This window comes from Nicotiana tomentosiformis, chromosome 2 (genome assembly GCF_000390325.3).
Source record: "Nicotiana tomentosiformis chromosome 2, ASM39032v3, whole genome shotgun sequence".
Lineage (NCBI taxonomy): Eukaryota > Viridiplantae > Streptophyta > Magnoliopsida > Solanales > Solanaceae > Nicotiana > Nicotiana tomentosiformis.
In genome coordinates this window covers 116,425,860-116,451,074 of record NC_090813.1, presented here as the reverse complement: position 1 = coordinate 116,451,074, position 25,215 = coordinate 116,425,860, and the positions used below count along the sequence as shown (strand labels likewise).

General features: G+C 34.7%; 3 protein-coding genes across 5 annotated transcripts; 1 reads left to right on the top strand and 2 right to left on the bottom strand.

The window, feature by feature from the left end:
• Window positions 1-3,364: 3,364 nt before the first annotated feature.
• On the bottom strand, window positions 3,365-9,122 carry LOC104120273 (uncharacterized). 2 transcript variants are annotated; one of them, XM_070195995.1, is made up of 6 exons: window positions 8,734-9,122; window positions 7,255-7,511; window positions 5,708-5,908; window positions 4,466-4,556; window positions 4,045-4,312; window positions 3,365-3,966 (listed from the first exon to the last, which is right to left on the bottom strand). In XM_070195995.1, the coding sequence occupies exons 1-6, from the start codon at window positions 9,003-9,005 to the stop codon at window positions 3,643-3,645; spliced, it is 1,413 nt and encodes a 470-aa protein (XP_070052096.1). In that variant the 5' UTR covers window positions 9,006-9,122; the 3' UTR covers window positions 3,365-3,642. The 2 variants fall into 2 exon arrangements, with proteins under 2 accessions (XP_070052096.1, XP_009630311.1); XM_009632016.4 differs by having other exon boundaries at window positions 5,708-5,914; window positions 8,734-9,120.
• A 2,799-nt stretch (window positions 9,123-11,921) lies between these two features.
• On the top strand, window positions 11,922-12,586 carry LOC104120274 (uncharacterized). The gene has a single exon (XM_009632017.4). The coding sequence runs from the start codon at window positions 12,026-12,028 to the stop codon at window positions 12,488-12,490; it is 465 nt and encodes a 154-aa protein (XP_009630312.1). The 5' UTR covers window positions 11,922-12,025; the 3' UTR covers window positions 12,491-12,586.
• Window positions 12,587-13,151: 565 nt separating this feature from the next.
• On the bottom strand, window positions 13,152-19,726 carry LOC104120275 (wall-associated receptor kinase-like 14). Of its 2 annotated transcripts, none has more exons than XM_009632020.4 (4): window positions 19,318-19,726; window positions 18,325-19,106; window positions 14,994-15,068; window positions 13,152-14,577 (listed from the first exon to the last, which is right to left on the bottom strand). In XM_009632020.4, exons 2-4 carry the CDS (start codon window positions 19,073-19,075, stop codon window positions 13,289-13,291), a joined length of 2,115 nt encoding a protein of 704 aa, XP_009630315.1. In that variant the 5' UTR covers window positions 19,076-19,106; window positions 19,318-19,726; the 3' UTR covers window positions 13,152-13,288. The 2 variants fall into 2 exon arrangements, with proteins under 2 accessions (XP_009630315.1, XP_009630314.1); XM_009632019.4 differs by having other exon boundaries at window positions 19,312-19,725.
• Between the last annotated feature and the right edge of the window lie 5,489 nt (window positions 19,727-25,215).

Below are 25,215 nucleotides of genomic sequence, written 5' to 3'. Positions count from 1 at the left end.
TCCAAAATGTGCTACTTCTATCTTTTATTTTCTTTTTGAAGATTTTTATTTAAATTTATAGCATTATTATCTCATGAGCTCTCTGATTATTCGTACTTTTTTTATCAGAATCTCATGAAAAATACTCCAACGAAAGAAATATATGTTAGTATACAAAATACTCCAAATTATTTATGTCGGACACTTAGTAGGTAGTATATATGATTTGACCACCTACTGTTTGTCTCACATAAATGAATTCAAAAAGATATCATAAACAAAATATAAAGAAAGTCATACATACTGGTTATTATATATATATATATATATATATATATATATATATATATATATATATATATATATATATCTTTAATTTGGAGCATTTTGCATGGATTCTTACCAAAAAAATGGAGAGAGAAAAAATGAAAAGTTTGGATAACAATAATATTATCAATTTGAATAAAATTCTTGAAAAGAAAAATAAAGAATAGAAGTATCGTGTATTTTGGGGGAAAATATACTTTTAGTATTATTTTAATTTATGTATACAGGTATTAGGTCGAGTCAGGTCGGGTCACTTCTATTTTAATTGGGTTATTATACTAAAAATAAAAATATAAAATAAGAAAATACTATCGAAAAATGATGTTTTTCGTTCACTATAATTTTTGTGTGAGTTAGTAAAAGTTCTATTACTTTTGTGTAAGAAAATATAGTTATCCAACTTTGATAATAAAAAATATATATTAGCATTTGTGAAATTTACAAGTTTGGTGGTTAAAAAAATGGGCACAAATACCAAACCAAAGTACCACATTGAGCTAATAAAGAAAACAAAAGAGAGGCACAAAACCCATGACTACTTGCAAATTTATAGAGTAAGAATTACAAGCACCCTGCACAAGGTTAGAAAAAGCACTCTATTCTCGAAATCGATTTTATTTGTTTACACACATTTAGAACTTTGGAAGCAAATTAGACTGGTTCGGTCAATGTGTATTTGACCTCAAAATTTACAACACCATATCACATTATTATTACTTTATTACATCACTATTACTATATTAATATACTTTATTGGTCTTTAGATGCAGTGTAGCTAGTGCCCAACGGCATCATCACCTAATTGAGTACCTGCAAAACAACAAAAAACGAAACCAATTATTGGGAAATTAATCAAGGATTAAAAAGTTTCATAAGATTAATCTAAGTAGAAATAACACCAGGTAGTCACTCTAAAAAATTGCTATTTAGGAATTAATCAAAATATAGTCCTGTATTTTAATTTTTCAGTATAATTTTTTTGGGACAGAAATATCCTGAATCCTGAAATTTTCAAAATAAAATAATTACAGACTAATCTCTAAATAGTAGACCTAAAAATAAGGGTTGGTACACTTCCTCCTTAATCTAAGTTGGAGGTAGAGGGGTTCTTTAATAAACCATCCTTCTTAGTATAGTCCCACCACCTTTGATTTATTGCATTGTCTCTAATCCAACTAATAAAGCACTTTCTTGGAAGTAAATTCTTTCTAAAGAAATGAAGAAACAAATTATAGCTTAAACTTTTGAGTCGTTCACAATCCTTCAAACTTGTAGAAAATAGTATGAGCAAAATTGTCAAAAGTTGTAAACACTAAGCAAATGTCGTGATTTTATAGATTTCTTCGGAAATAAAAAAAATAAATAGGTGAGAATTTCCACCTTCCCTATTTGGTTGGCACTTGACATAAGGGACCATCTGCTTAATTTCTTTCATTTTCCTTGATCAGAATCTAATCATAAAAGGTCTACCAAAGTCGAGAAAGAGCAATAAAAAAAAATGTACTACTTATTGGAGCATCAATAGATCTTAATATATACTTTTTCTCCAAGTTGTGACCTTAATTTTATTTTAAATCAAAGGTCTTTTTTATCTCTAGCTTTGCCTAGTGGCTATTCTTAAAAATCTGCCAATTTGTAGGAAAATGCGATGATGTAGAGGCAGATTTACTTAGTGATGCCCAATTCATACTCGAATCATATATATGTATATAAAAGATTAAGCAAAATTTAAAACAATATATACATGAATTAATAGGTATAATCAAAGTTTAAATCCTACATCCGTCTACAATAATATATACCTACAGTGGTTGGAGAACATTTGTTTTGGGTCATGGTCTGAGGAGGAGGGATGACAACCCCAGGCCAAGGACGACAATTGCAGTGTTTGCCTTGTTCGATGCTAGCATATAGGGTGGTCAAATGTTTACCACACCCACCCCATGAGTATTTGCTACATTTCTTGCAATCTACTCTATAACACATTTTTTTCGTTCTACGTATTTCTTTTCTTGGAACTCTTCGATTCTAAGTTGATGATGTTTTGTTAACTTTATCCAATTCTTGAACTCCTTTATAGGAGTGCCATCAACTTTGATTGCAACGACCAATCGTTGACACCCATATAATCGCAAAGTTCCTTTGGTGGTATCGTAAAACTAGGGTTTTCTTTCACGATAAGATTCAGTTACTATGTTTTTCTTGCTGCATTTTCTTTGGTAAATTGGCATTTTGTGGTTGTTTGATTCCATATAGAATCCATCAATGCTAAACACGTCAATCCACATCTAAGACAATACAAACCATACTAATCCAACTGTCATCAGACAAAACGTGCTAAAGTACAACATGTTATGGTACTCTTAGCATTAAATCAATAATTCCACATGTAATAATGCTTTGGGAGAGTATAAACATCCAGAATACACGACAGAGAGCAGGTATTGCTTCACGTGAAAGTGCGCTTAATTTCAGAAACATTCGTACGTCGCCTTAGCTGCCAGAGCAATGTTGGATTGAATTATCTTACTACTAAGATATCCTGGCACTGAATTTTATCTTTTATTATAATCTCTAGGATACAACAGCACCAGATTCACCATGCTGGTTAGATACCAAAAATTTCCTATGAGGAAAATAATAGAATAGAAAAATCACATAACGTTAGAGCAAAAACATGGGTACAAGGACCTTTTTCTTTTTTTGGATAATAGTGGTATCTAGACCAACTTATGCCATCTATCAAATACTAGCCACCTCCTAGCAGCACGGTACTGCCAACAAAGCCTCAAAGAAAGGTCATCTTAATTTGAAATGATATGAAGAAAGAAGAAATCTAATACCCTGATAACCATAAGTTTACTTGAAACAAAAAGTAAAGATAGGTGAACGAGGGTTAATTTTAAAACCAAGTCATGTTACATCCTACACTGCCCTCACGACCCTACAAACAAATACTAATAAATAAAAATACTAAGACTTGCTACTTGCCATGACGGTGAATCAGCACCCAGTAGTCTAGGTAGTGAATAACTATTAACTAGTTCAGTTACTGGTCTTCCAGCAAAGTTACCATCTCATTCAAAAAAGTGTTCAACTTCCGAGTCTCAGTAGATTATCTGAAGAACATACAACTGCAGAGAATAAAGCAACAGATATAGAATAGTCACTAAGGCATAAGTGATCAAGGACAGGACATAAAATTATGCCATCTTACAACAGACTTCCCAGCTAACAAACAGAGTCAGCAACAACATAAGCAAATCACCACTAGCGTTGTATTGGCTTTCTTTGTATGTTAAAGATTACTTCATCACAGCAACAACAATGCATTCTTTACGAGGCACTGCCATCTCCATTATTTGATGGCGGCTCAGATGCAGGCTTTTTCATTGGACTAGACTCTGTAGTTGTGTTTAGCAGCACCCTCTTGACTCCTCTTCCCACTACACCTAGATGAGTCACTCCAGCTGCCTCATTTGTGTGAGCAGTGGAAACGGTTGGAGAGTCAAAACCTCCACTACCACTGGTAGCAGCACCCATCTGTGAAGAGCTCACAGCCATAGAAGAAGAAGCTTTTTCCGTACTTCTTGCTTTCGCAGAAACCAATCCCAGAATATCTGAGAGGATAGATGACATGCACTGCTGCAAATCTTCAAGCTGCAAGTGGAAGAGTCACAATTATAAAAGAAGAAATAACCAAGACATTAATCAAAACTCATTTGGTGATATACTTGCCTTTTTCTCCAATTCTGCAGATAGACCTGTGAGCGTTTCAATCTCTGCTTCTTTAGCAGATACAGAGTCGGACTGTGATGCACTGGACGATTGTCTCGCAATCTGATCTACATTAGTAGCTGATCTTTCTGTTGATTCTGACAAAAGCTTTATTTCATCGGTGAGCCTATGTAGCCGCGACTTGCAAGTCGAAACAGCTTTTTGGCAGTATGGTATGGCTTCCTGAGGCTTAGAAGCAATTTCCAGACATAAACATATCCTAAAGTTGCTGTAATCCAGTTAAGAACACAAGGCGAGGAAGAGGAAGCAACACCTAAATTTGGCACTTAATAAAACCCAGATAAAGAAATTAATACTAAGATGTAGGTCAGAGAACAATCCCCTTAAGGGTTGAAGGCAAGTTACATGTTACTAAGGATACAGCTCAGCAATATGGCGACTGTCAGGTTCAACCAAGCGTTCCAAAATGGATAACGCCTTCAGGTAATCACTAAGGGAAGTTTCAAGATCCTCTGCAAAAGAAAAAGACAGAATTTACAAATCCTGTAGCATGTGAAGTAGAGAAATAAACATCTTGTTACAACTAAACAGGCAACCCAAAGTACCAAATCATTTGCATTCGGTTTGTTCAGTTCAGTTTAGGTCATTTTTATTTCAACCACTTAATCCATTTCCAGTCAGCTAGGATTTTCCTAGGAATTCATGAAACAGACAGTGAATCACCATCTAGAACGTAAATACGACCTTACAACTAATAATGCTAGCAAGTTGCTAAATTATGTTTTAATAGGAGGAAGGGGGCTCCGTCACTCATGGTCATGACCCCTCTTATTCTCTAAGTCTCAGCAAGGAGTTCCGCCATTGTGCCAAGCGACTAGTATTACTTCTCCACCCTTGTTCGCCCCCAATATTTGCCTCCAACCCTCCTCAATCTGCCCATCATTTCCTCTTTCTTAGTCCCATAATCACAACACAGAAACACCTCAACACATCATGTTCCAAAACATCTATACCTCGCTTGTGATAGAACTAGATATTTTATTAATCAAGATGATATTAATTGATTTTTTTTTTGCTAAATCACCAAGCTATTTGCAGCACAGGATTGCACTTCAAAATTACCAAAATGCTAGAATAAAATCTAATGGAAGTTGAAATGTCCATCGGGGCTATCAACCACCAATGGACACTTCAACTTCCCACACAGAAAATAGGAGTCTGACAACACTATTCTAATTAAGGTAATGGAAGTACTGTATAGAGGAGAAACCCTTTTTCGAAGGCTACCTCAGCCAAAGATTATAATACATCCAATTTTAATTTCATTTAGTGCTACGCCACACATTTTAATGATGTTAAAATCATTCTCATATCTAGTTATCACTGTTGTCTCCATTGATTTGAAAATTTTGAATTAGATAAATTATTGCAGCATGGGATTGCAATTAAAAATAAAACAAATGCCAGAATCAAATATACTGACTTTTCCAGTTGAGATGACAACTTAATTATCAGTCCTGGTATCAGTATTCAGTAGATATTTCATTCAACAAGACAAATGGTGGTTGATAGCCCAATGGACAACTTCACAGGACAGATACTAAAAGGAGTCTCACAACACCATTCTAATTAAGGTAATGAAAGTATTGTTTAGGAGACAAACCTCTTTCCAAGGCTACCTCAGCCAAAGCTGATAATACATCCACTTTCTCCATTGTGTCACCAGAGTGCTTTTCAGCAATTGCCCTTGCAACATCTAACAGTTTCCAGGCTAAATCCAGGTCAGTTTCATCCTCATCACCTTCAGCCACATCCTCAGCATCACTTTCTTCTTCATCTTCATCTCCTTCATTGTCTTTTTCCTCTGCAGCTGTCCCATAACAGAGTATCCACAACAAGAATTATCATATCTAAAAAGGATATCATTACACAATTTCCCAGGTTCTATTTTGACAACCTAATTTTTTGCACTGCTAACATAGATCTCAGAAGACCAGCAAACGCGATAGTAAATACCCATTTCTTAGAATTAAACGTCAGAGACTAATAGTTTCCAGATAACTGATTTCTATTAGTGGGAGGACAGCACCAGCACATCTTTACAAGTCTAACAATTCCTCTTTCCAAAAACTACTCTACAAAGGAGGCCGCAGTAATAAGTAACAAACTAAAAATGACAAGCACAGAAGGCGAGTGGTATCTGTCGCAATTAAGAATTTATATGATTCAACCGGGTAACAGAGTTGTGTCCTGTGTCTTTAAAGCAAAATGTGCAATAAGAAACAGGGCCATGGGATTTTAAATCAAAACGTGAAGTAAAGAGCATGCCTCTTTGGAATGAAGCGCACATTTACAGAAAATATAAATATTACCAAACATATATGTTTTTTCAAAAGGATATATGAATTTGGTACTTATAACACTGTATTGCAATTAAAGTTGCTACTTAAAATGTCCGGTGTACAATTGACACTATTAATCCAACTCAAATTAAACAACTTTCAAATGTTATGTCAACAAGGATACAGAAACATAAATTTACTCGCATACTTGATTTCAGATTTCAATTAACCAATCATTTTGGAAGGGGAAAAAAGAACTAATATGCAACATTCAATTCTGTATTTAGTTATTTTAAAAAATGAAATAAAACAGTAGAAGAGAGAAGCTCAAAATGAGAAGTTATAGAAGAATAGAACTCAAATACTGGAAGAAAGAAAAGTCATTGTTTGAGAAAGAGAAAAATCAAAAGAAACAATGAAACAGAAGCAGTAAAAGGAGAGGTTTTACAAACTCAGGAGCACTAGCACTCAAATAGCAAGGAGAGGTTCAAGAAATAGCATTAGTTCTCCCTCCCTCCCTCTTTCTTTAAGCTACATTCAAAATAAACTACTCTTGCTGGATCACTTTGCTCCTCGCTTCTTTTCTCTAAATCACTTTGTTCCTCACTTCTAAAGTGATGGACTACGAAGAAACTCATTGCTTCACCCATGAGGCAATAAACCACCTTGCTTCACATCACTCTATTGCTTTAGGCGGCGAATCAATGGATTTTAATGACACTTTTTGTGTTGATGCTAACTTTGTTAATTAATTAGCAAACTCTTCAATTCAATTATTATCTTTTCATAATAAACGATGTCGTTGCTATAAAGCACGAGTAGTAGCATTATAGAGAAGTCAGATGAGATTAATGCAAAAGAATCTAACCATCATCTTCCTCTTTCTCCTTTCCATTTGAGCTTCCACCTGGTTCACCAGTACTTGAAATAGAAGCAACAGAAGATTCACAACTAACAGCACTCTTAACAGAACCATCTCTATTAGAATCTTGTTGAGACTCGCTGTCCTTTTTAGGTATAGAAACCAAAGGATCAGCCTCATCCTGAGCTTTGCACAGCAAAGCACACCCATATCTATAGTATGCATTGATACATTCAGGAGCAAGTTCACCAAAATGTGCAACCCTGAAATTTTTGCAAAATAAGTCAACGTGAAACGAGAAATCTATTAGAAAAGGTAGAACGGCATAGAAAAATAATATCTTTCTCCCAATTGATGTGATGCACATTCCTTTTTAGTCTCCCAAAAGGAATGATATCTTACTATATTTAGAAACAATTTAACTTTAAATAACACATTTTCCCGTTAATGGGATGATTTACAACCACACAAATATATATGACTTGTTAAGAGATATATATAGGGAGAGAGAAACTCTAAAACTATGTGTATCGTATGATGAAAAAACGTACAATGTCCTTGAAACAACTTGAAAAACTCTCTTGAAATATTTTCTTTACACACACACACTCATGTAACAAAGAATGCAATAGAAGAGAACAAGAAAGAAAATGAAGGAGCATACTATGAAAAGACTGATGGATACTAATTCCTCTATTCAATTGGTCAACTCAACAGCTTTGAAACATTTTAATTCCGCTTTGAGAAGGCTATTGAAGAATGTATTTGAGAATAGCCCAGAGTTCTCCGGAGCATGTAATTCTCAATTATAAACTGTTGTACTTCATGTCTACGGCTCAATCATCCCAAAAGGGGAAAGATTTAAGCCGCACCAAGACAAATTTTTTTCACATTGCAATTTAATAAGATAAGTAAAGCACGTATATGAAGAAATATTTATCCAATAATCTCTTAAAGACTTTGTACTGTGTATCAGTCCTATATTAACAATATATTCTGCTCATCAAGACAAGAATGGGTTGCTCTAGTGGTAAGCATGCTCCACTTCCAACCAAGAGTTTGTGAGTTCGAGTCAGCCCAAGAGAAGGGTGAGTAGTTCTTGGAGGGAGGGAGCCGAGAGTGTATCGGAAACAGCCCTCTACCTCAGGGTAGGGATAAGGTCTGCGTACACACTAACCTCCCCAGAACCCACTAGTGGGATTATACTGGGTTGTTGTTGTTGTTGATTCTGCTCATCAAAATACCTTGAACGATGAACTTATCTACTGCACCTGCAGTACAATAAACCCTAACCCTAAACTCTCGTGCCTTTGCTGCATCACTTACAAAAAACGATCAAACGATTTTCTTTTGTGATGTAAGTTTCGAACTAAAGCTTAATTCGAAATAAGCTAATCTAACAGTCTATAACCAAAGAAAATAAGCAGGCAGCTAAATGTACTTGATATACAAAAACCGGAGGAAATGAAATGTGTAAACCCTAACCGGATTTCTAGGGCACGACTATAGCATTCAACGGCCTCTCCATAATCTCCATCTTTATCGGCCTTAGCACCTTTCTCCATTAGCTCATCGGCGTACTCCAGCGATTTTTCGCGGTCACCATCAGAAGTAACCGCAGAACTCTCAGCATTATTATTGTTGCAAGTCGATTCTGTACCTCCCTGAAACCCTGATTCGATGGTGGCATTCACCGAATTCTGGTTCTGCTCCGGCGTAGGGCTTGCTGTTTCTGAATTTGCTACTTCCTCAGCCATTGTTCACCTTCGATTAGAATTAGCAACTCCTAGCGGAAACTTTATAAACCCTCGATTTTCCCTCTCTTTTGAACGCCCAAAAACCCCGTATGGCGCAAAAATGTAAAATGGCTGGTTGGGAAGAACCGGCGTCGTTTTACGTCAATGGTACCCGAGGAAAAAGAACATCTCCCAATTGTGTGCATTTTTGTTATGACTGTCATTTGATCAATTTTTAAATTTACCACAATATGATAAAAGAATACATTATAATCTAATGGTTACAGATATATGAAAATATTTCTTCGGACCTAGTGCATACATTACACGGAGAAATTTAAAATTAGTTTGATTTATAATTGCTAATTAAAAATTAATTACTATTTTAAAATTAATCGAAATTTAATTATTTTTTATGCGATAATAAAATCTCGATAAAAATACCCTTAAGTTTAAATCCGAAAAAATTTCCAGCACAATATATTGGAGTTCGAACTTTTTACATATGGAATTCAAGCATAATATGTTAGGTACCCTATATGTGAACTCTTGCATAATATGCTGAAATTCGCATACAATGTATATTTGAAGTTTAAACTCCAGGACAATATGTTAGAATTTCATAATCCAGCATGTTATGCTGGATTTTTTTCGTGTTTCATCTAAGGGTATTTTTGTCCTATTTTTATCTCTGCATTAAATAGTGACTATTTTTCTATTAATTTACAAATACTTGCAGTATTTTTTAATCGAAAAAGCTAAAATATCCCTATCATTTGGTAAATGATTTACTTTTACGCTCAGTCCATCTTTTGGTCCAAAAATACAGTCGACGTTATCTTTCGGATTAAAAATACCCCCGCGACTAAAGGAATTTTCCGTGGTCCCTTTTTTAATGTGTTGGCAGCGCGTAATTGGGCCAAGTAGTTCCCTTGTCCATATCAAATTTAACCCGCTCCAGATTTAAACTCACCCCATATTTAGTTCTGCCCAGTTTTTTTGGATTGAACATGTTCTTCAACCTTCGAATTTGCTTTGAAAATTCACCCAAATCCATCTCAAATCTATTTCAAACTCCCTCAAGTTTCAGATTTAAGCTCCTATTAATGTCCCAACAAAATCTAATAGCACACGTTCAAAATAAGTTACAATTTCAAAAAAAAAAAAAAAAATTGAACCAAGGTTTCAAAAGAGTTTTAATGGAATTACAGCTCCTTCTTCGAGGTTCTCATTCTTTGGAACTTTGCTTGAAATTGTTTGACCAAAAAATATAACTCTTGGTTCAAATAATTAAATTTATGTGATAATGGGTTAAACCTAGTTAATAATAATATTTTTAGATGTGACTTCTGAAAGCGTGATTAGCGTCGAATAGGTCTGGTAGGAAAGTGATAACAACATACAATAACTATTCCAAAAAGTATGAGCAATAATGTTGCATTTAATAACAATGAATTATAATAAATGGCATTCAAGTAAATAGGAGGAGTGATTCACCCAATAAAGGATGAACTAGACGGTTGTTTCACCTGACAATGATGAGTGACAGACAAATCCTTGAATGTTCGAATTATTCTCGCATCTTATGGAAAAGTATGGAATAATACAAACAAGAATCTTGATAAAATGTAGTGTTTGTATCTTAGTAAGAGAGAGAATCTATTATCAAAGTATGTTCTTGCCAAATGAATATCAAATGCCTCGTATCATTGCCTTTTTTCCTATCTATGAGACATTATCCTAGTAAACTCGAATAGTAAGTGAAAGAATATCCACTAGAATATTCTCTTACATATCCTATTTTGAAAACCAGTTGTTACAACTTCATCAGCGATGCTTGACTTCGACCATTATCAACACTTCGACCATGGCTCTTGTCGACTCTTCGGCTATAGGTCTTGCTGCTTCCTACTCCTCCTCGATTAATGACGGCTCAAGGACTCTTTCTTTAGTGTTGTCTGAGCTTAAATATTACGGGGTAGATTTTGACCCATACAGAAATAACTTCCAAATCTGAAATTCGTTCTCAAAATTGATTGGGTGTTGCTGGAAATTAATTGCTGAACCTTGATATGGAGTTTGGTTGGAACAAGAATTTGGAACTCCTCTTGAAAAATTTTAGCCATTGATTTTTTTATTTTATTTAGAAGAAGTGATGGAAATGGAGTAGAAAGGGATAGGATCTAGGGTTAAGGTTGAAAAACTTCAGTGGGTTGATCCAATAAATTGGGGTGGGTTTAAATCTGGAGCGGGTTAATTCGATTTGGACAAGGGAGTCACGTGGCTCAACTACGTGCTGTCAACACATTAAAAAAGGAACCACAAAAATTTTCGTTAGTCGCCGGGCTATTTTTAGTTTGAAAGATAACGTCGAGTGTATCTTTGGACCAAATGATGGACAGAGCGTAGAAGTATACCATTTACGAAACGATAACGACGTTTTGGCCCTTTTTCGTTTTTTAATTACCAAATCGAAAACCGGCTTGCCCATGTTATTTCGATTATATTATACCATATTAGTTTTATCGTGATTAAATAATAAATTGAGATAAAAAAATGTTAATTGAAATTTGTTAAATAAAATTTATTTTATAAAAATATGTCATGCATTTATTGGTTTGATGCATGCATTGATATAAACAATTATATTTTCAGTGTTGTCTAACCTTTAATTGATTAAACAATTTCAATCCTACTATAATTTCTTCATCTTTAACTCTGTTCTTCATTATTCACGAGTCGATAATATTTTTCGGAAGGATTGAAGTTGTCGTTTAATGCATCATTTAAGTATGGTACCAATATACCAAAAGTCTTAACTATTTTTAACACACCACTCTAGAAAATTTATATTAAAAAATAAAAAACAGAAAGAAAAAAGAGAAAAAGGAAAATTTTCGGAAAGAAATAAAATCCTTTTCAGGTCCGAGTATTTATTTATATGTCCTTCTGTCCGTTCAAAAATATCAGACCACACACTTCGCTGTGGTATCGAGGGAGCTTTGCTAGCCTCAGTTTGATTGCAGAGAAAGAGCAAAGCCATGGCTTTCACCACTAGCTCAATTTCCGTACGGACATTCCCAATTCGCTGTGTGCTAGATGCAAACACAACTCCTACTAAACAGGCGCCGGTGGTTCTCCCCGGTCGGAGGCAGTTAATATCTTTGCTGACGGCGACAACGGCACTGAAAGCGCTGGAAATGCCGTCAAAGGCAGAGGATATTGGCCTTTTCGGACTAAGAAAGAAGCTGAAGAAAGCAGAGGAGGAAGCAGAGGTGTTAGTGAAGGAAGGATTAGAGGCGGCAGATAAGGGAATTGTAGCAGCGGAGAAAGGATTGGTGACGGCTGAGAAGGGGATAGAAGCTGTGGAGGAGAAGATTGAGAGCTCAGTGAGTTTTGGAGGGTTAGCTCAAGCTGGAGCAGTGGCTGGAGCTGAATTAGTTGGAGTTTTGGTCGCCTCAACTGTTGTTAATGGTATTTTAGGACCTGAAGCTCAAAAATCTTGAAAAGATTCTTGATTTTCATGTAATATTTCATTTTTGTTACTGTTGTTTGCAAACTTGATTGTGCTTTGCTTAATTCAAAGGGTGGCATTTCTGATACATATATTCCGATTGTATGATGTCACTTATAGTTTTATTATATGTAGATTTATGTAACATATCCGGTGTACTAGAGTCTTGAAGATGAATAGCTAATGCAATTGATGCAAGAGTGTTCTTATTGAATTTAAAGAGGCAATCGAGAATGTCATCGATTTTATTTTAGAAAGTTCCTTTTCCATGAAGGATGGGAAGGAAAGAATGCAATCTCATCTGTACCAATTTGTTCATATTTTCCTGGGAATTTTAGTGGGGGTGGGTTCCTCTTATGATTGTCAGGAGTATTTGAAACTTCTGATACCTTCCCTAATGCTGGTTGCTGAAGCAATTTGTGCGATAGGTAGCTAGATAAACTTTTGGTTTCTACACGGGGTTCAACTTCTAAATAAGGAACGGACAAATATGTAGGAAAAATTCAAATTCGGGCACTGCAATATGAATTCAGATCGCTTAGTCACTGATCTTTCTGGTAGTTTTTGGTACTTGTCCAATCACTATTTCACATTCCTTTTATGTATGAAGCTGCAGAGGCAAGAAAAAATCTACTACTAGTTCGATCATGTAATGACAAAGAGGACTGTTGTATTACTCCTTGGTATGAGTCACTATATCATAAGATAAGAAAAGGTGGTAAACTGGTTGTAATAGATTACAGGTGATCACCTCAGTTTTCTACCTAAAGCAGACTTTCTTTTCAAGTCATCATCGACCAGCACTACCCAATAATCTGTTTGTTGAAGGGGGACTCTCTTCGCTTAACCAAGGATCCTGCACTGAAACAGGGGAACTATCCTTTATTTCCTCCATGATTGACAGTGCATTCCCTATCTTCTGTGGAAGAATCAACCTCCTACTCCCAACTCCTCCTTTCTTAGTTGTTGTACTACGAAAAGATGTCTCGCTCATACTACGCGGAGATGAACAAGAGGAATTCACTGATGATGTCATGCATACATTGTCCTCCAATGATGTCCAACTGCTGAGCCTGATCTGTTCTAGTTCATCTGCCACTTCTATCATTGAAGGCCTCATATCCCTATGAAATGCGAGGCATCTGAAAGCTAGCTCTGCAACTCTATGAACTGATGATAGAGTCCATGCATCCCTGTGTGGCTCAAGAAATGGATCGATTATCTCATCCACACGACCTTTCCCAATTCTGTCGATTGCAAGTGCAGCCAAGTTAATCTCACTGTGTGGCCTAGAGAAATCAACCACCTTCAGTGCTGTAATGATTTCTATAAGAACCACTCCAAAGCTGTACACGTCACTCTTGTCGGAAAGATGGTAATTCTGATGGTATTGAGGATCCACATAACCTGGAGTGCCTTGTGGTGCTGTAGAGATATGGGAATCATCTGTCATGCCAAATCTGGAAAGACCAAAATCTGCTACCTTTGAGTTGAAGTTGTAATCTAAGAGTATGTTACTAGATTTGATATCCCTGTGGTATATTGGTGGATTCATTGCTGAGTGAAGGTGAGCTATCGCTTGAGCAGTTTCTGTGGCGGTAGTGAGACGTATTGTCCATGGAAGTCCTGAGCCCCTTTCTCTCTGTAGATGCTGAGCTAGAGTTCCGTTGGGCATGAATTCATAAACAAGAATCTGTTCACCATTTTCAATACAACAACCTAAGAGGCGGACTAGATTTGGATGGCTTACAGAGGACAAAAGCTTAATCTCATTCATCACTTGTTCAACGCCATCTGGATCTCGATGTCTTAGTTTCTTAATTGCAACCCATTCATCACTGTGGAGCTTTCCAGCATAAACTGTGCCATAAGCACCTATGCCCAGCCTCTGTTTCTCAGAGAAACTGTTTGTTGCTTTCTCAATTTCTTTGTATTGGAACATAGGAACACTGGAGCTACCTGCAGCTTCAGAAAGAAGGCGCTTTGCGCTCATTCTTTTCTTCAGAGATGCAGAACGTCTTCGAATGCAGTAGCAGAGAATAGCCAAAGCAGCCATTAAACCAGCTCCAGCAATAATCCCTATAAGTGATCAACAGTTTCATTAAACCAGGAACAGATCAAACTCACCATTTACATTGAATCCAGTAAAATCAAATCAAGAGGTTGTAAAAGTAGCAAGCTTGGAAGTTTACTGATCAGCAAGTTCAGCAACTCTTTTGCAATTTGGAAAATCAAAATCTCTTACATAATAAGGTCAGAAAACCAATATGTGCACAGTGCACATTTAAAGAAGCTCATTTAAAGAAAACTAAAGAGTGCACATTTGCTAATTGAGAGGTATTGTCAAAATGAAGCAGGAGGATCAGGGAATGATTCATCAGGAGATGCTAAACCTAATACTAGTGCATTAAACGACTGGATAAGGATTTGTGCGAAAAATCAAAGTGGCTATTTACTAGTAACATTTTCTGGAGAAGTTTAGCAAAAAAAGTTACCTCCAACGAGCACACCAATTCTTGTAGTTCCACCACATCTGCCAGAGAGGTATTTTGAAGGATTACATTTAGAAACTGATGGAGAAAACATAAAGAGGAAGTTAGTAAAAGGATGACATACTGAAGATAACAATAGAGAAAAAGGTAGGAGTATATGGCAAAAAAATTAGGGTTGAGGGTGGGGGCAAAAATTATTTCTTTTTTCTGGAAATAGAATTGATTGAATATATAGCTAAAATATCTTAGAAAATGTATGCCCTCCCAGTTATGAAGCAAGTACATGATCAGCAAATAAAACCAATTTTCCAAATGCGTGGAGTCTCACAAGAACTGCTCAGTTAAGGTTTAAATCTCCAACTCAAGATGTTCTTTTAACACACAGTTTTCTGGACATTGATTTAACTGGTAAATGAATCAGTTCCAACTTTCATCCCTTCAAATTATGCTTGATTCAGGTGAAGTACTAACTTGTCTAAAATTAGACTGGCATAATAATGAACTGTCTCTCACACAGGTAGGAAGGGGATCACCAAACCTGCTATTTATCTAAACTCTATCAATTACACTATGGCAAACTTGTATTAGAGTCTTAACAATTGAATTATGTCATTACACATTAACCAACTTGAAGCGACGGTAAAGTTATCTCCTTATAACCTATAGGTCACGGGTTCGAACCATCGAAGCAGCCAATAATGCTTGTATTAGGTTAGACTGTCTACATCACACTCTTTGGGGTGCGGCCCCAGACCTTGTGTGAACGCGGGATGCCTTGTGCACCGGGCTACCTGTCCTTAAGTCCTTACACATTAATCAATTTGGAAAAGCACGAAGGTTGGTGCCCGGTCAATCGAAGGTCTTGCCTTCTGCTATTATTCCCTCCTCCATTATCCACGTTCCAATTCTCTCCAAAAAAGAATAAAAAAATCCTGCAGTTCAGTTAGAGAGGTTTACTTTTAGACTTGGCATTGATTCTATTCCCCGTTACTATAATGTTTACTCAACAATAAAATATGAAATTATTCAACAATCCAGGTCCTCTTGATCCTCTGACTTTCACCCGTTCAAACTTGTAGACATCCAGTTACCATGTGCTCCTCCGTATAATTAATTTAAAATACAACAGAATCATTGAAGCTGTTGACTCTGGGGATTATCCAATTCACAATCTCGGAGTTGAATAATTCTGACCTTGTCAGCAATCACATTCACCGACATTGGAGTCAGAGAAGGCCAAAACAAATCAGTTAAATGCTTATTTATTTCCTTTTTTTCAGTCAGATCTTTGTTCGTGTCATATAAGATCCAAGAAATCACCTTTCTGCTATGTATGCAATTGTGTAAGAGAATCTCAAGACAAGCAGATTCCTTTTAGTGGAGATAGAGGGCTCAATATCACTAAATTACATAATTTAAGCTCATCGAGCACAAACTTGTCATTTTGATTTGAACTATACAAAGTTACAATACCACTTTGTATAGGCAGTCTCATAAATACTTCATTAGATCCCTTTTCATCTTATTAAGGAAAGACCATAGATGGTTAGGATCTATGTTAAAGACGGATCTATAATTTAAAATAAATGGGGAATGAGGATAGTAAAGTATCACCGCATCACAACTACTCTATATCAAAGTTACAAACTTAGTATAAACATGAAACATTTTGCAAATATTACTTAACTTTATACTATTTGGTTTTAAGTCAAGGGCAATGAATACTATGGCACTCATTGTCCTAATACTCTCTCCGTCCCATTGTATGAGACACTTTCTTATGCTCCAAAAAGAATAGAGATATTCTAGAAACAATCTAACTTTAGAATCTCAATTTTACACTTAAATGGGATTTTATAGATAAGAGTGGGTTGCTCTAGTGGTAAACACCCTCCATTTCCAATTAAGAAGTTGTGAGTTCGAGTCACCCCAAGAACAAGGTGGGGAGTTCTTGGAGGGAGGGAACCGAAGGTCTATCGGAAACAGCCTCTCTACCCTAGGGTAGGGGTAAGGTCTGCGTACACACTACCCTCTCCAGACTCCACTAATGAGATTATACTGGGTTGTTGTTGTTGATATGAGATTTTATAGTCACAAAAATATCATAATATGTTTGAGATCACATATTTTAAAAAATTATCTATTTCTTTTTTAAACTTTGTATCGAATCAAATATTTTTGAGTAAAATAGGATTGAATGAGTAATATATTTGTCCCGGATCCACATGGCAGGAAGAAGAGAGGTAAGTGGACGGAGTTGTGAGTAATACCTAAAAGCCAAATACAGGGAAATGCTGGCAGCTGAAGGTAGGAACCTGGTGGGGAAAAAGTAAGTGAGACCAAGTCTCACATGTGGAAGTCACTGAGGAGACATTCAACACTCGACAGCTTAGAACGCAAATTCAACAAAATCAAAATGTAGAAAAGGCTTTATTGACTACACCAGCCGCATATGCACTACTACTTTTAAACGCAACTTGTGGAATATTTGGATTTCCTAATAAACTTAATCACACTAAAATAATCATTGTTTAATCATAGTCAATTCCTGTAAACTCATGATTTCACTAATAAATGCCCATACTATACCTCCATTGAAATCAACAGCCTTTCTTATTTGGCGTGTCTCTACTGGTCAAACCAAATAGGAGTATAGAAAACTACACTAGTCTCATCATCTCTCACGTCACATCTTGCCCAGAGTCAAACAACAATTAGGCCATCTAGCAATTATCTTTGAAATTTACCCGTAATTTGATAAGCATTGTTTTATATTGAATTGCCATATACCAAAATAAGTAGACATTTTGAATTTGACTATCAGCATTATCCATTAATGATATACTTCCAAGTAATTGGTCTAAAAGATCAAACCTATACGTCAAGGAGGATGGAGTCTGAATTATTGGGTTCAACCGTAGTATTTTTATTATGTCGTGCAAATATACTATATGAAAAATTACTGAAATTTTAACAAGTATTGAATTTTAAATTTATAATTTCAAAAACGATAATAACTTTATTGATAAGATCGAAGAACTTAAGCTTTAAATTTTGAATTTGCATATACTTGTGCATAGTAAATAAACGTGTTCTATCTCTAATATTTAAAAATTTAAATTAGATTGTACACACAATTCAACATCATCAAGAGTAAGGATATGAGTTTGTCCGAACCAAACAATTTTGACTTGTACCTTATATGTATTCAAAATTTATTAAATAACCACAAATAATTAATTTGGAGCTTAATAAATCAAATGAGTTATAGGAGTAATAAAATTCTGAACTTGAACCGTAAATTTTTAAAGGAAAACTGAAAAGTCGAACTAACCTTTCCGGCAACCATCACCGTTCCTGAAACCATCACCTACGAAACCATCTTTACACCGGCACCGGAAACCGTTTCTGTTCCCCGGAAGAAAAATATTTGTACAATTCGCATGTTCATCACATGCACAATCTCCTTCCAATCCCCACTCTAATTCAATCGTCTGAAATTCTAAGTACATAGAAGAGCTCTTCTTTGTATTATTATCCATACCAACCAATATAGACGAGACCACAAGTCCACACCCTATATTCTTCAGTTTCCAGTAATCCAAATAATCACCACTCGCCTCTGAATAACAACTCACATTCTCATTCTTCGAATCACATGACGGTATGTTCAAACGCGCGCTTAAAAGGTATGATGGTATGGTACACTCGCTCTTCGGGACTGTACAATTCTGTAGAAGCAGCCCGTTTCTCCAAGTCATACCGTAATTGGTTCCGCTAAATTGCTTAAGATCCTCAATCGGACGGCTGCAATTTACTGGAAAGTTGACCATTAATGTATCTGAAGTCACATTTTGAATTAGATATTCTCCGATTCCAATTTCTCCACTTCGAGTACAATTCAAGCGAATCGTACAACCCTCTGAGAATCCAAATGGATAAGGAACACGCTGGACATTAGAACCAGCTCCACAGTACTGATTACACTGAGTTGAATTAGCAGCACTAACCGATGATAATGATGATGATGACCAGACCAATAAAATTGAGAAGACGAATCTGATAATTATTTCATGAAAAACCATTGTTCGAATTAAAGAGAGCAATCATCAGCTTCTGCAAGAGGAAATGAAAATGAGTGACAGCTAATTAGACAGTAAAAAAGGAAGAGAAAAAGAAAGAAGAAAAAAAGTTGAAGAGTTTGACTTAAGGGAGGACAATTAATTGAGGGGAATTAAAGGGGAGCAGTTGAGGATGGTGGGAAGTTCATTGTTTCTCAATAAATGCTATTTTCTGAATTCCATAGAAGGGGAGAGAGTACCTGTACCGTGGGACTGGTTTCATGAGAATTAATGTTGTGCTTAGCCTCTTAGCTAGCTTTTACTTCCCTCTCTCTTTCTTGCTCTGCAACTTTTCTTTTCTCTGATTAGTAGCAATTAATAGGACTCCAAATTTTGAAATATCCGAGCTTCAAACGCCTCTCCAAAAAACTGGGTTTGAATTGGTTTCTATAGATATGAAGCTATCGAACAGTAATTTGAATATCAGAGATAGAAGGAAGGAGAAGGAAGACCTTAAAATACTGGGAAAAAAGTCGCCAATTTGCAGCGCTGTTCCAATTTGCACAAGCGCATTTCCATTTCTCACTTTCCTTAATTTATACTCCTATATTTTAAAATTTTAAAATATGAATTTAAATGCGCCTGTGCAAATTGGTGCATTTCTCACTTTCCACAATGGATGTCCATGACATTTTCCACTTTCCTGAATATTCGTTCCTGTCTAATAAAATTCATATTTATGTTTTAAATTTTTTATATACTAGTACTTAAAAAGGATATTTGTAAGAGTAACTTTACTCATAAAACTAACTGTTTAAATTTCTTTTATCTGTCATTAAGCATTTCACATAGCTAATAACTTCATTATTGAAATAGTGAAGGTAATCTAAACAAAAGTAAAATAGATTACTAGATCTTTTAAAGTCAAATATTTCAATACAAATTTAATTTATCTAAATCAACAAACATTGAGACCAGATGTAATCTACCTTCTTTCATTTACATAGATAAGTTGGAGTTCATCTGTATCAGTGAATATGAGATCATTAAAGTTCGATGTACTACTAATCGTTGAATGGTGACACCTTTGCCACTGTCACATAGGCAAAATTGAGATTTTAGTTCATGAGTTCTACACCATAATCCTTTTTGTTTACTAGGTTTTAGATATATTATTTTTATATATTTAATATTTTTTTTAATATAAATATAGGATTTAATCCAAAATCACTGAGTTCTACCGAATCTAAAGCTATAAGCAGGAGCGGTGGATTCGGACGAACCCAATAACTTTTGTTTAGACCCTGTACTTGCATAAGAAAATTCATTAAATATGAATAAATATTCATTTGTGAACCAGTGACAAAAATAAATTATGAATTCCGTGATATTCAGAACCCATAAACTTCAAATCATATCTCCGCCCCTGCCACCGAATTATACTTTAGAGACCTAGAGCTAAATAATACTGATCATAAGGTCACTAAAATTCAAACTCCTGCATTGTGATATAAATTACGGAAAATGGCTAAAAATGTCCTTGAACTATTTGAAATAACTCAAAAATACCCTCCGTTTGTTTTTGGTACAAAAATTATCCATGCCGTCTATGTTTTGGATCACAAATACCCCTTAAACCGTTAATCTTGCCATTGAAGCTGACATGACATTCCAACTGTGTTAGATTTGCTTACATGGCCATCCATCTAAGCAATCCAGCATGCAAAATTATTTTTCCGATTTTTTTTATTAAAATACAAAATCAACACTTATTCCGAAAAAAGTAAAATATTTTCAGAAAAAAATTTTATTTTTCGGAATTTTTTTATTAAAATACAAAATCAACACTTATTCCGTAAAAAGGAAAAAAATTCCGGAAAAAATATTCTTGATTGGTGTTTATGATTTGATTAAAAAACTTCATTGTTCTCTTTTGTGAATTTATGATTAGTTTGATCTAAATTTTTAGATGCTTATCTGTTATAGCTTCACAAAAGGTACACCTCTACTGTAAGTATCAATTGGTTCATCCGAAGTTCTTATAATATTTCCGAATTTTTTTACTTTTTTCGGAATAAGTGTTGATTTTGTGTTTTAATAAAAGAATCCGAAATAAATAATTTTTTCGAATTTTTTTTACTTTTTTCGGAATAAGTGTTGATTTTGTATTTTAATAAAAATTTCTGAAATAAATAATTTTTCAAGAAATTTTTATTTTTTCGGAATATTTTGATATTTTTACTGTTGCCTCTTTAATTTCCGAAATATTAAAGAATAATTTCCAGGTTGGAATTTTTTAATCTAATCATAAACCCCAATCAAGAATAATTTTTTCGATTTTTTTTAATACTTTTTTCGGAATAAGTGAAGTGTTGATTTTGTATTTTAATAAAAAATTTCGGAAAAATAATTTTTTCGAAAAAATAATTTTGTCATGCTGGAAATCTTAGGTGGATGACCATGTAAGCAAATCTAACCAGTTGGACTGTCATGTCAGGATGGCAAGAGTAACGGTTTAAGGGGCATTTGTGGTCCAAAACATAGACGACAGAGATATTTTTGATACAAAAAATAAACGGAGGATATTTTTGAACTATTTCAAATAATTCAAGGACATTTTTGGCCATTTTCCATATAAATTATGAATTTTTGTATGCTAACATATTCCTGTGGGGACATAGTAGGCATTTGGACATTAAAAAAAACTGAGATTTGAAAAAACAAATTGAAGTTAAGCTAAAAGAGTATTTGAAAATTGAAAGTGTTTGGATATGCAATTCACTTAAAATAATATTGTAGTTTTGTGAGGGAAAAAATATTGTTTACTTGAAAGAGTAAAAATTATTTTTTGAAATTTGAAACTCGTCGTTAACAAATTTTGAAAATCATCTTCGAAAATTCAGTTAAATGTAAAGCAAACACTGATTTGAAAATAAAATTGGAAAAAGGAAAAAAAAATATGTGCAAACGGCTGTATAGTAGAATAGTTTTATTAAGTCATTAAGATGATTATCTTATGGTACGTAAAATAGATTCTTTGTAAATAATGAAAGTGAATCTAAAAAGAAAAAAAGAAAATGGAATCATTTGACAAAAGCACAAAATGGACGCGCAAAGGCAGCTAGGCGGCGACTACTGACCAATTGCCGTCGTGCTTTGTAGGTCTTGATTTGGGTAAAGATGGTTAACCGTGGGACCCGCAATTGGTTCCCCCCAATTATTTGATTTAATTGAGACAATTGAACTATTCGAAACTTTTATATATCTTCAGAAATCTTTGCGCAACTCAAGTGAAACAATATATAACTACACGAGTAAGAGTGGCCGAGTTGATTGAGCAGGAGAACCCCTAAACGGGAGGTCATTGGTTCAAAATCCTAATGCAATTTAGTACCTCTCTAGTATAATTTGCGAACTATTTTATTGAAGCGAAATTTATCTAGAACACACTGAAAAAATAGTGGGTGTGAGCTCCTTAATTTACAAAAAAAGATATATATTTAACTTAGAATGTATATCTATGAACGAAACCACGGTGAACACTGAACAATAGAATAGTTTGACAACAAAAAAAAAACATAAGAATGAAGAAGAGCAATCTGCTATACAGCTCTAAATTGATTTAATTTCTACAAGCAAGATTTTAATTTTTAGAACTAGTTATTAATTACTTCTTTAGTTCACTTTTACTTGTTCACTATATTAAAAATATATTTTTACTTTTACTTGTCCACTATACTAAATCAAGAGAAAAACAATTTTTTCTTTAATGTTTTACACTTATCATTAACTACTCATTCTCCAAATCATTTTTAAGACTTTTGGAAATGCTATCTTTATTATGGGTAAAATTATAAAATACATACTCCCTCCGTTCACTTTTACTTGTCCACTTTTCTAAAAATAGATTTTTAATTTTATTTATCCACTTTCGCATATCAAGAGAAAGATCATTTATTTTTTCTGTTTTACCCTTAGCATTAATTACTCATTCTAAATCATTTTTCAAATTCATTACAACTATACACCAATTAATATCGGTAATTGAGTATCATAGTAAATTATGAGTTTTATTTATTATTTCTTAAGGGGTGTGCAAAGTCAATAGTGAACAATTAAAAGTGACCGGAAAGAGTATTTCATTTATTTTTTATTAAAGGGAGTGCAAAGTCAAAAGTGGATAAAAGTGAGCTGAGGGATTAGTTAATACCGAATCAACTTAATTATTTCATCCATTCTCTTAATAAATATTTTTTGATAATTAAGACCAAATTACGGAATCAAACAATTTGACTTTTCAATTTAAAATGCGCCACGTGAATTATTTGAGAGATCGTTTGAAGAAAATGAAGAGCTAGCATTTGATTCCAAAATATCATATTTGCAATTTGTATGCTAACGCTGTTAATTAAGTTGTAAGCAGGCTTATCTCATTGAACCAATCGTTTTACATTGCTTATAAACGAACAATAATATGAGAGAACACAATGGCATCAAGAACAATTAGCCCTGTCACTATGACATATTGAAGCAACTGCTACTCCATGCGTTAAGTTTCTCTCTTTTCGTCTTCATTTACTTCGTCAATTAAAAAAGAGAACTTTTTGTATTTTGTAAAGCTGCATTCTCAAAAGTTACCTCAGGAAAACTTTAAAATATTGTCAAGTATCATTTTCTCTATGAAGAGTTACTAGTGGAACAATTAATTATGTTCAACTACTTATTAGCACTTGTCTCTAAATTTATGATGACAGGTCAAAGTATTAATCTTAGGATTGGTATGTAACAACAATATCTAATTAGGTGGTTGTTTACCCGTAAAACGGTACAGTTGAATTTATACGTGATTTCTAGACAAATGAATTAATTTGATCTTAAAATAATAGAAGAATTAATTAAATATACAATACTTAGCCTTGAGATGAAAATAAATTAAAATAGCAGAAACAGTAGTTCCGAGAGCAGGGTCTCCGGGCACAACATCAATGAAATCAAGGAGCAAGAAGATAAAATTGTATTAAGCTTTGAATAGATTATAGCATAAGTTTGCCAGAAAATTCGTGTCCTCAACAACGATAATAGAGCTCATTATTTATAGTTGCACCTAGGGAACACGGTTTTAGGATCAAGCTCTTCTTCAATGTCAATTATGAGGGTCATTGAACAATGTGTAACAGCGAGCATGAATGTCAAATTCTTTATAACGGGCGATGTACTAAATGCTGTATAATATTCTTCATTAAATGCTACCGGGTGGCAGGCATTTATTTCATCTTTATGAGCACCATTCTTTCCGATAATAGACGGAATAATTGCCTTCGATTTTAGCTATCTTCTGCCTTCGGCTCCACGTGTCACTCCCTTATGCGATCACTTAACTTAATATATTTTACCCTATACAGATAGTCCCATTACTTTCCGGTGACATAACTTTGTGTCACCGAAAAGTTGGTAGAAACATTCTTTTTGGCGGGAATTTCATTGACTCCCTCTGAAAAGCTTCTGACGGTTGATTAGACGCATGTCTCTCCGCATTTAATGACCCGAACACGCGTCATCCCACGATTCAGTGTAATTTTTGCCGGCTATCGAGGTAATCATGGCCACGAGTTTATCCGCCTAAACCTTTACTTATACGCATGATCTCGTCCAATTTCACACCTCAAATCAAGATTATGAAACGGTCGATTGCAATAATAGTACTCAACAATAGTTAAGATCGATTTCCACAGGGAGCTATATATGGGAGTTAGGAGTATATATTGTAATACGTGAGTTTGAACTACCTCAATAATACTTCCACAAATTGGGGTTGTTTCTATGTATATTTTAAACTAAGATTGCAAAGTTAAGAAATGAAACTAAGAAATTATTTTTGTTATTTTTCAAGTTTTGTAAAAAGCCTAGGGTTATGACCATCACCTAGGTGTTTGTCTTATGGGATATAAACCTTAATGCTTGTTTTGTTGATCGGAGTGTATTATAGCTATCAACTCTCAATTACCCTCTCAATACCTCTCGGTTAGAGAGTGATTTTGTCCAATTTGACTTTATCAAGTCCAAATGGGTATGCACAAAACGGTTGATAAAATCTCAAGACGGGTTATTACTATCTCTAGGTTGAACCCTTTAATTGGGATTATCAATCTCTCAATTGACCCAAT

Excerpts from the sequence above, each read along its gene's own strand:
- LOC104120273 (XM_009632016.4), bottom strand. The coding sequence starts at position 9,005 with ATGGCTGAGGAAGTAGCAAATTCAGAAACAGCAAGCCCTACGCCGGAG. Across the intron at positions 7,512-8,733 it reads AGTCGTGCCCTAGAAATCCG|GGTTGCACATTTTGGTGAAC; the intron begins GTTAGGGTTTAC and ends CAAAAATTTCAG. Across the intron at positions 4,313-4,465 it reads AGTCGCCATATTGCTGAGCT|CAACTTTAGGATATGTTTAT; the intron begins GTATCCTTAGTA and ends ACTGGATTACAG.
- LOC104120274 (XM_009632017.4), top strand. The coding sequence starts at position 12,026 with ATGGCTTTCACCACTAGCTCAATTTCCGTACGGACATTCCCAATTCGC.
- LOC104120275 (XM_009632020.4), bottom strand. The coding sequence starts at position 19,075 with ATGGTTTTTCATGAAATAATTATCAGATTCGTCTTCTCAATTTTATTG. Across the intron at positions 15,069-18,324 it reads CGGTGATGGTTGCCGGAAAG|TTTCTAAATGTAATCCTTCA; the intron begins GTTAGTTCGACT and ends TTTCTCCATCAG. Across the intron at positions 14,578-14,993 it reads AATTGGTGTGCTCGTTGGAG|GGATTATTGCTGGAGCTGGT; the intron begins GTAACTTTTTTT and ends GATCACTTATAG.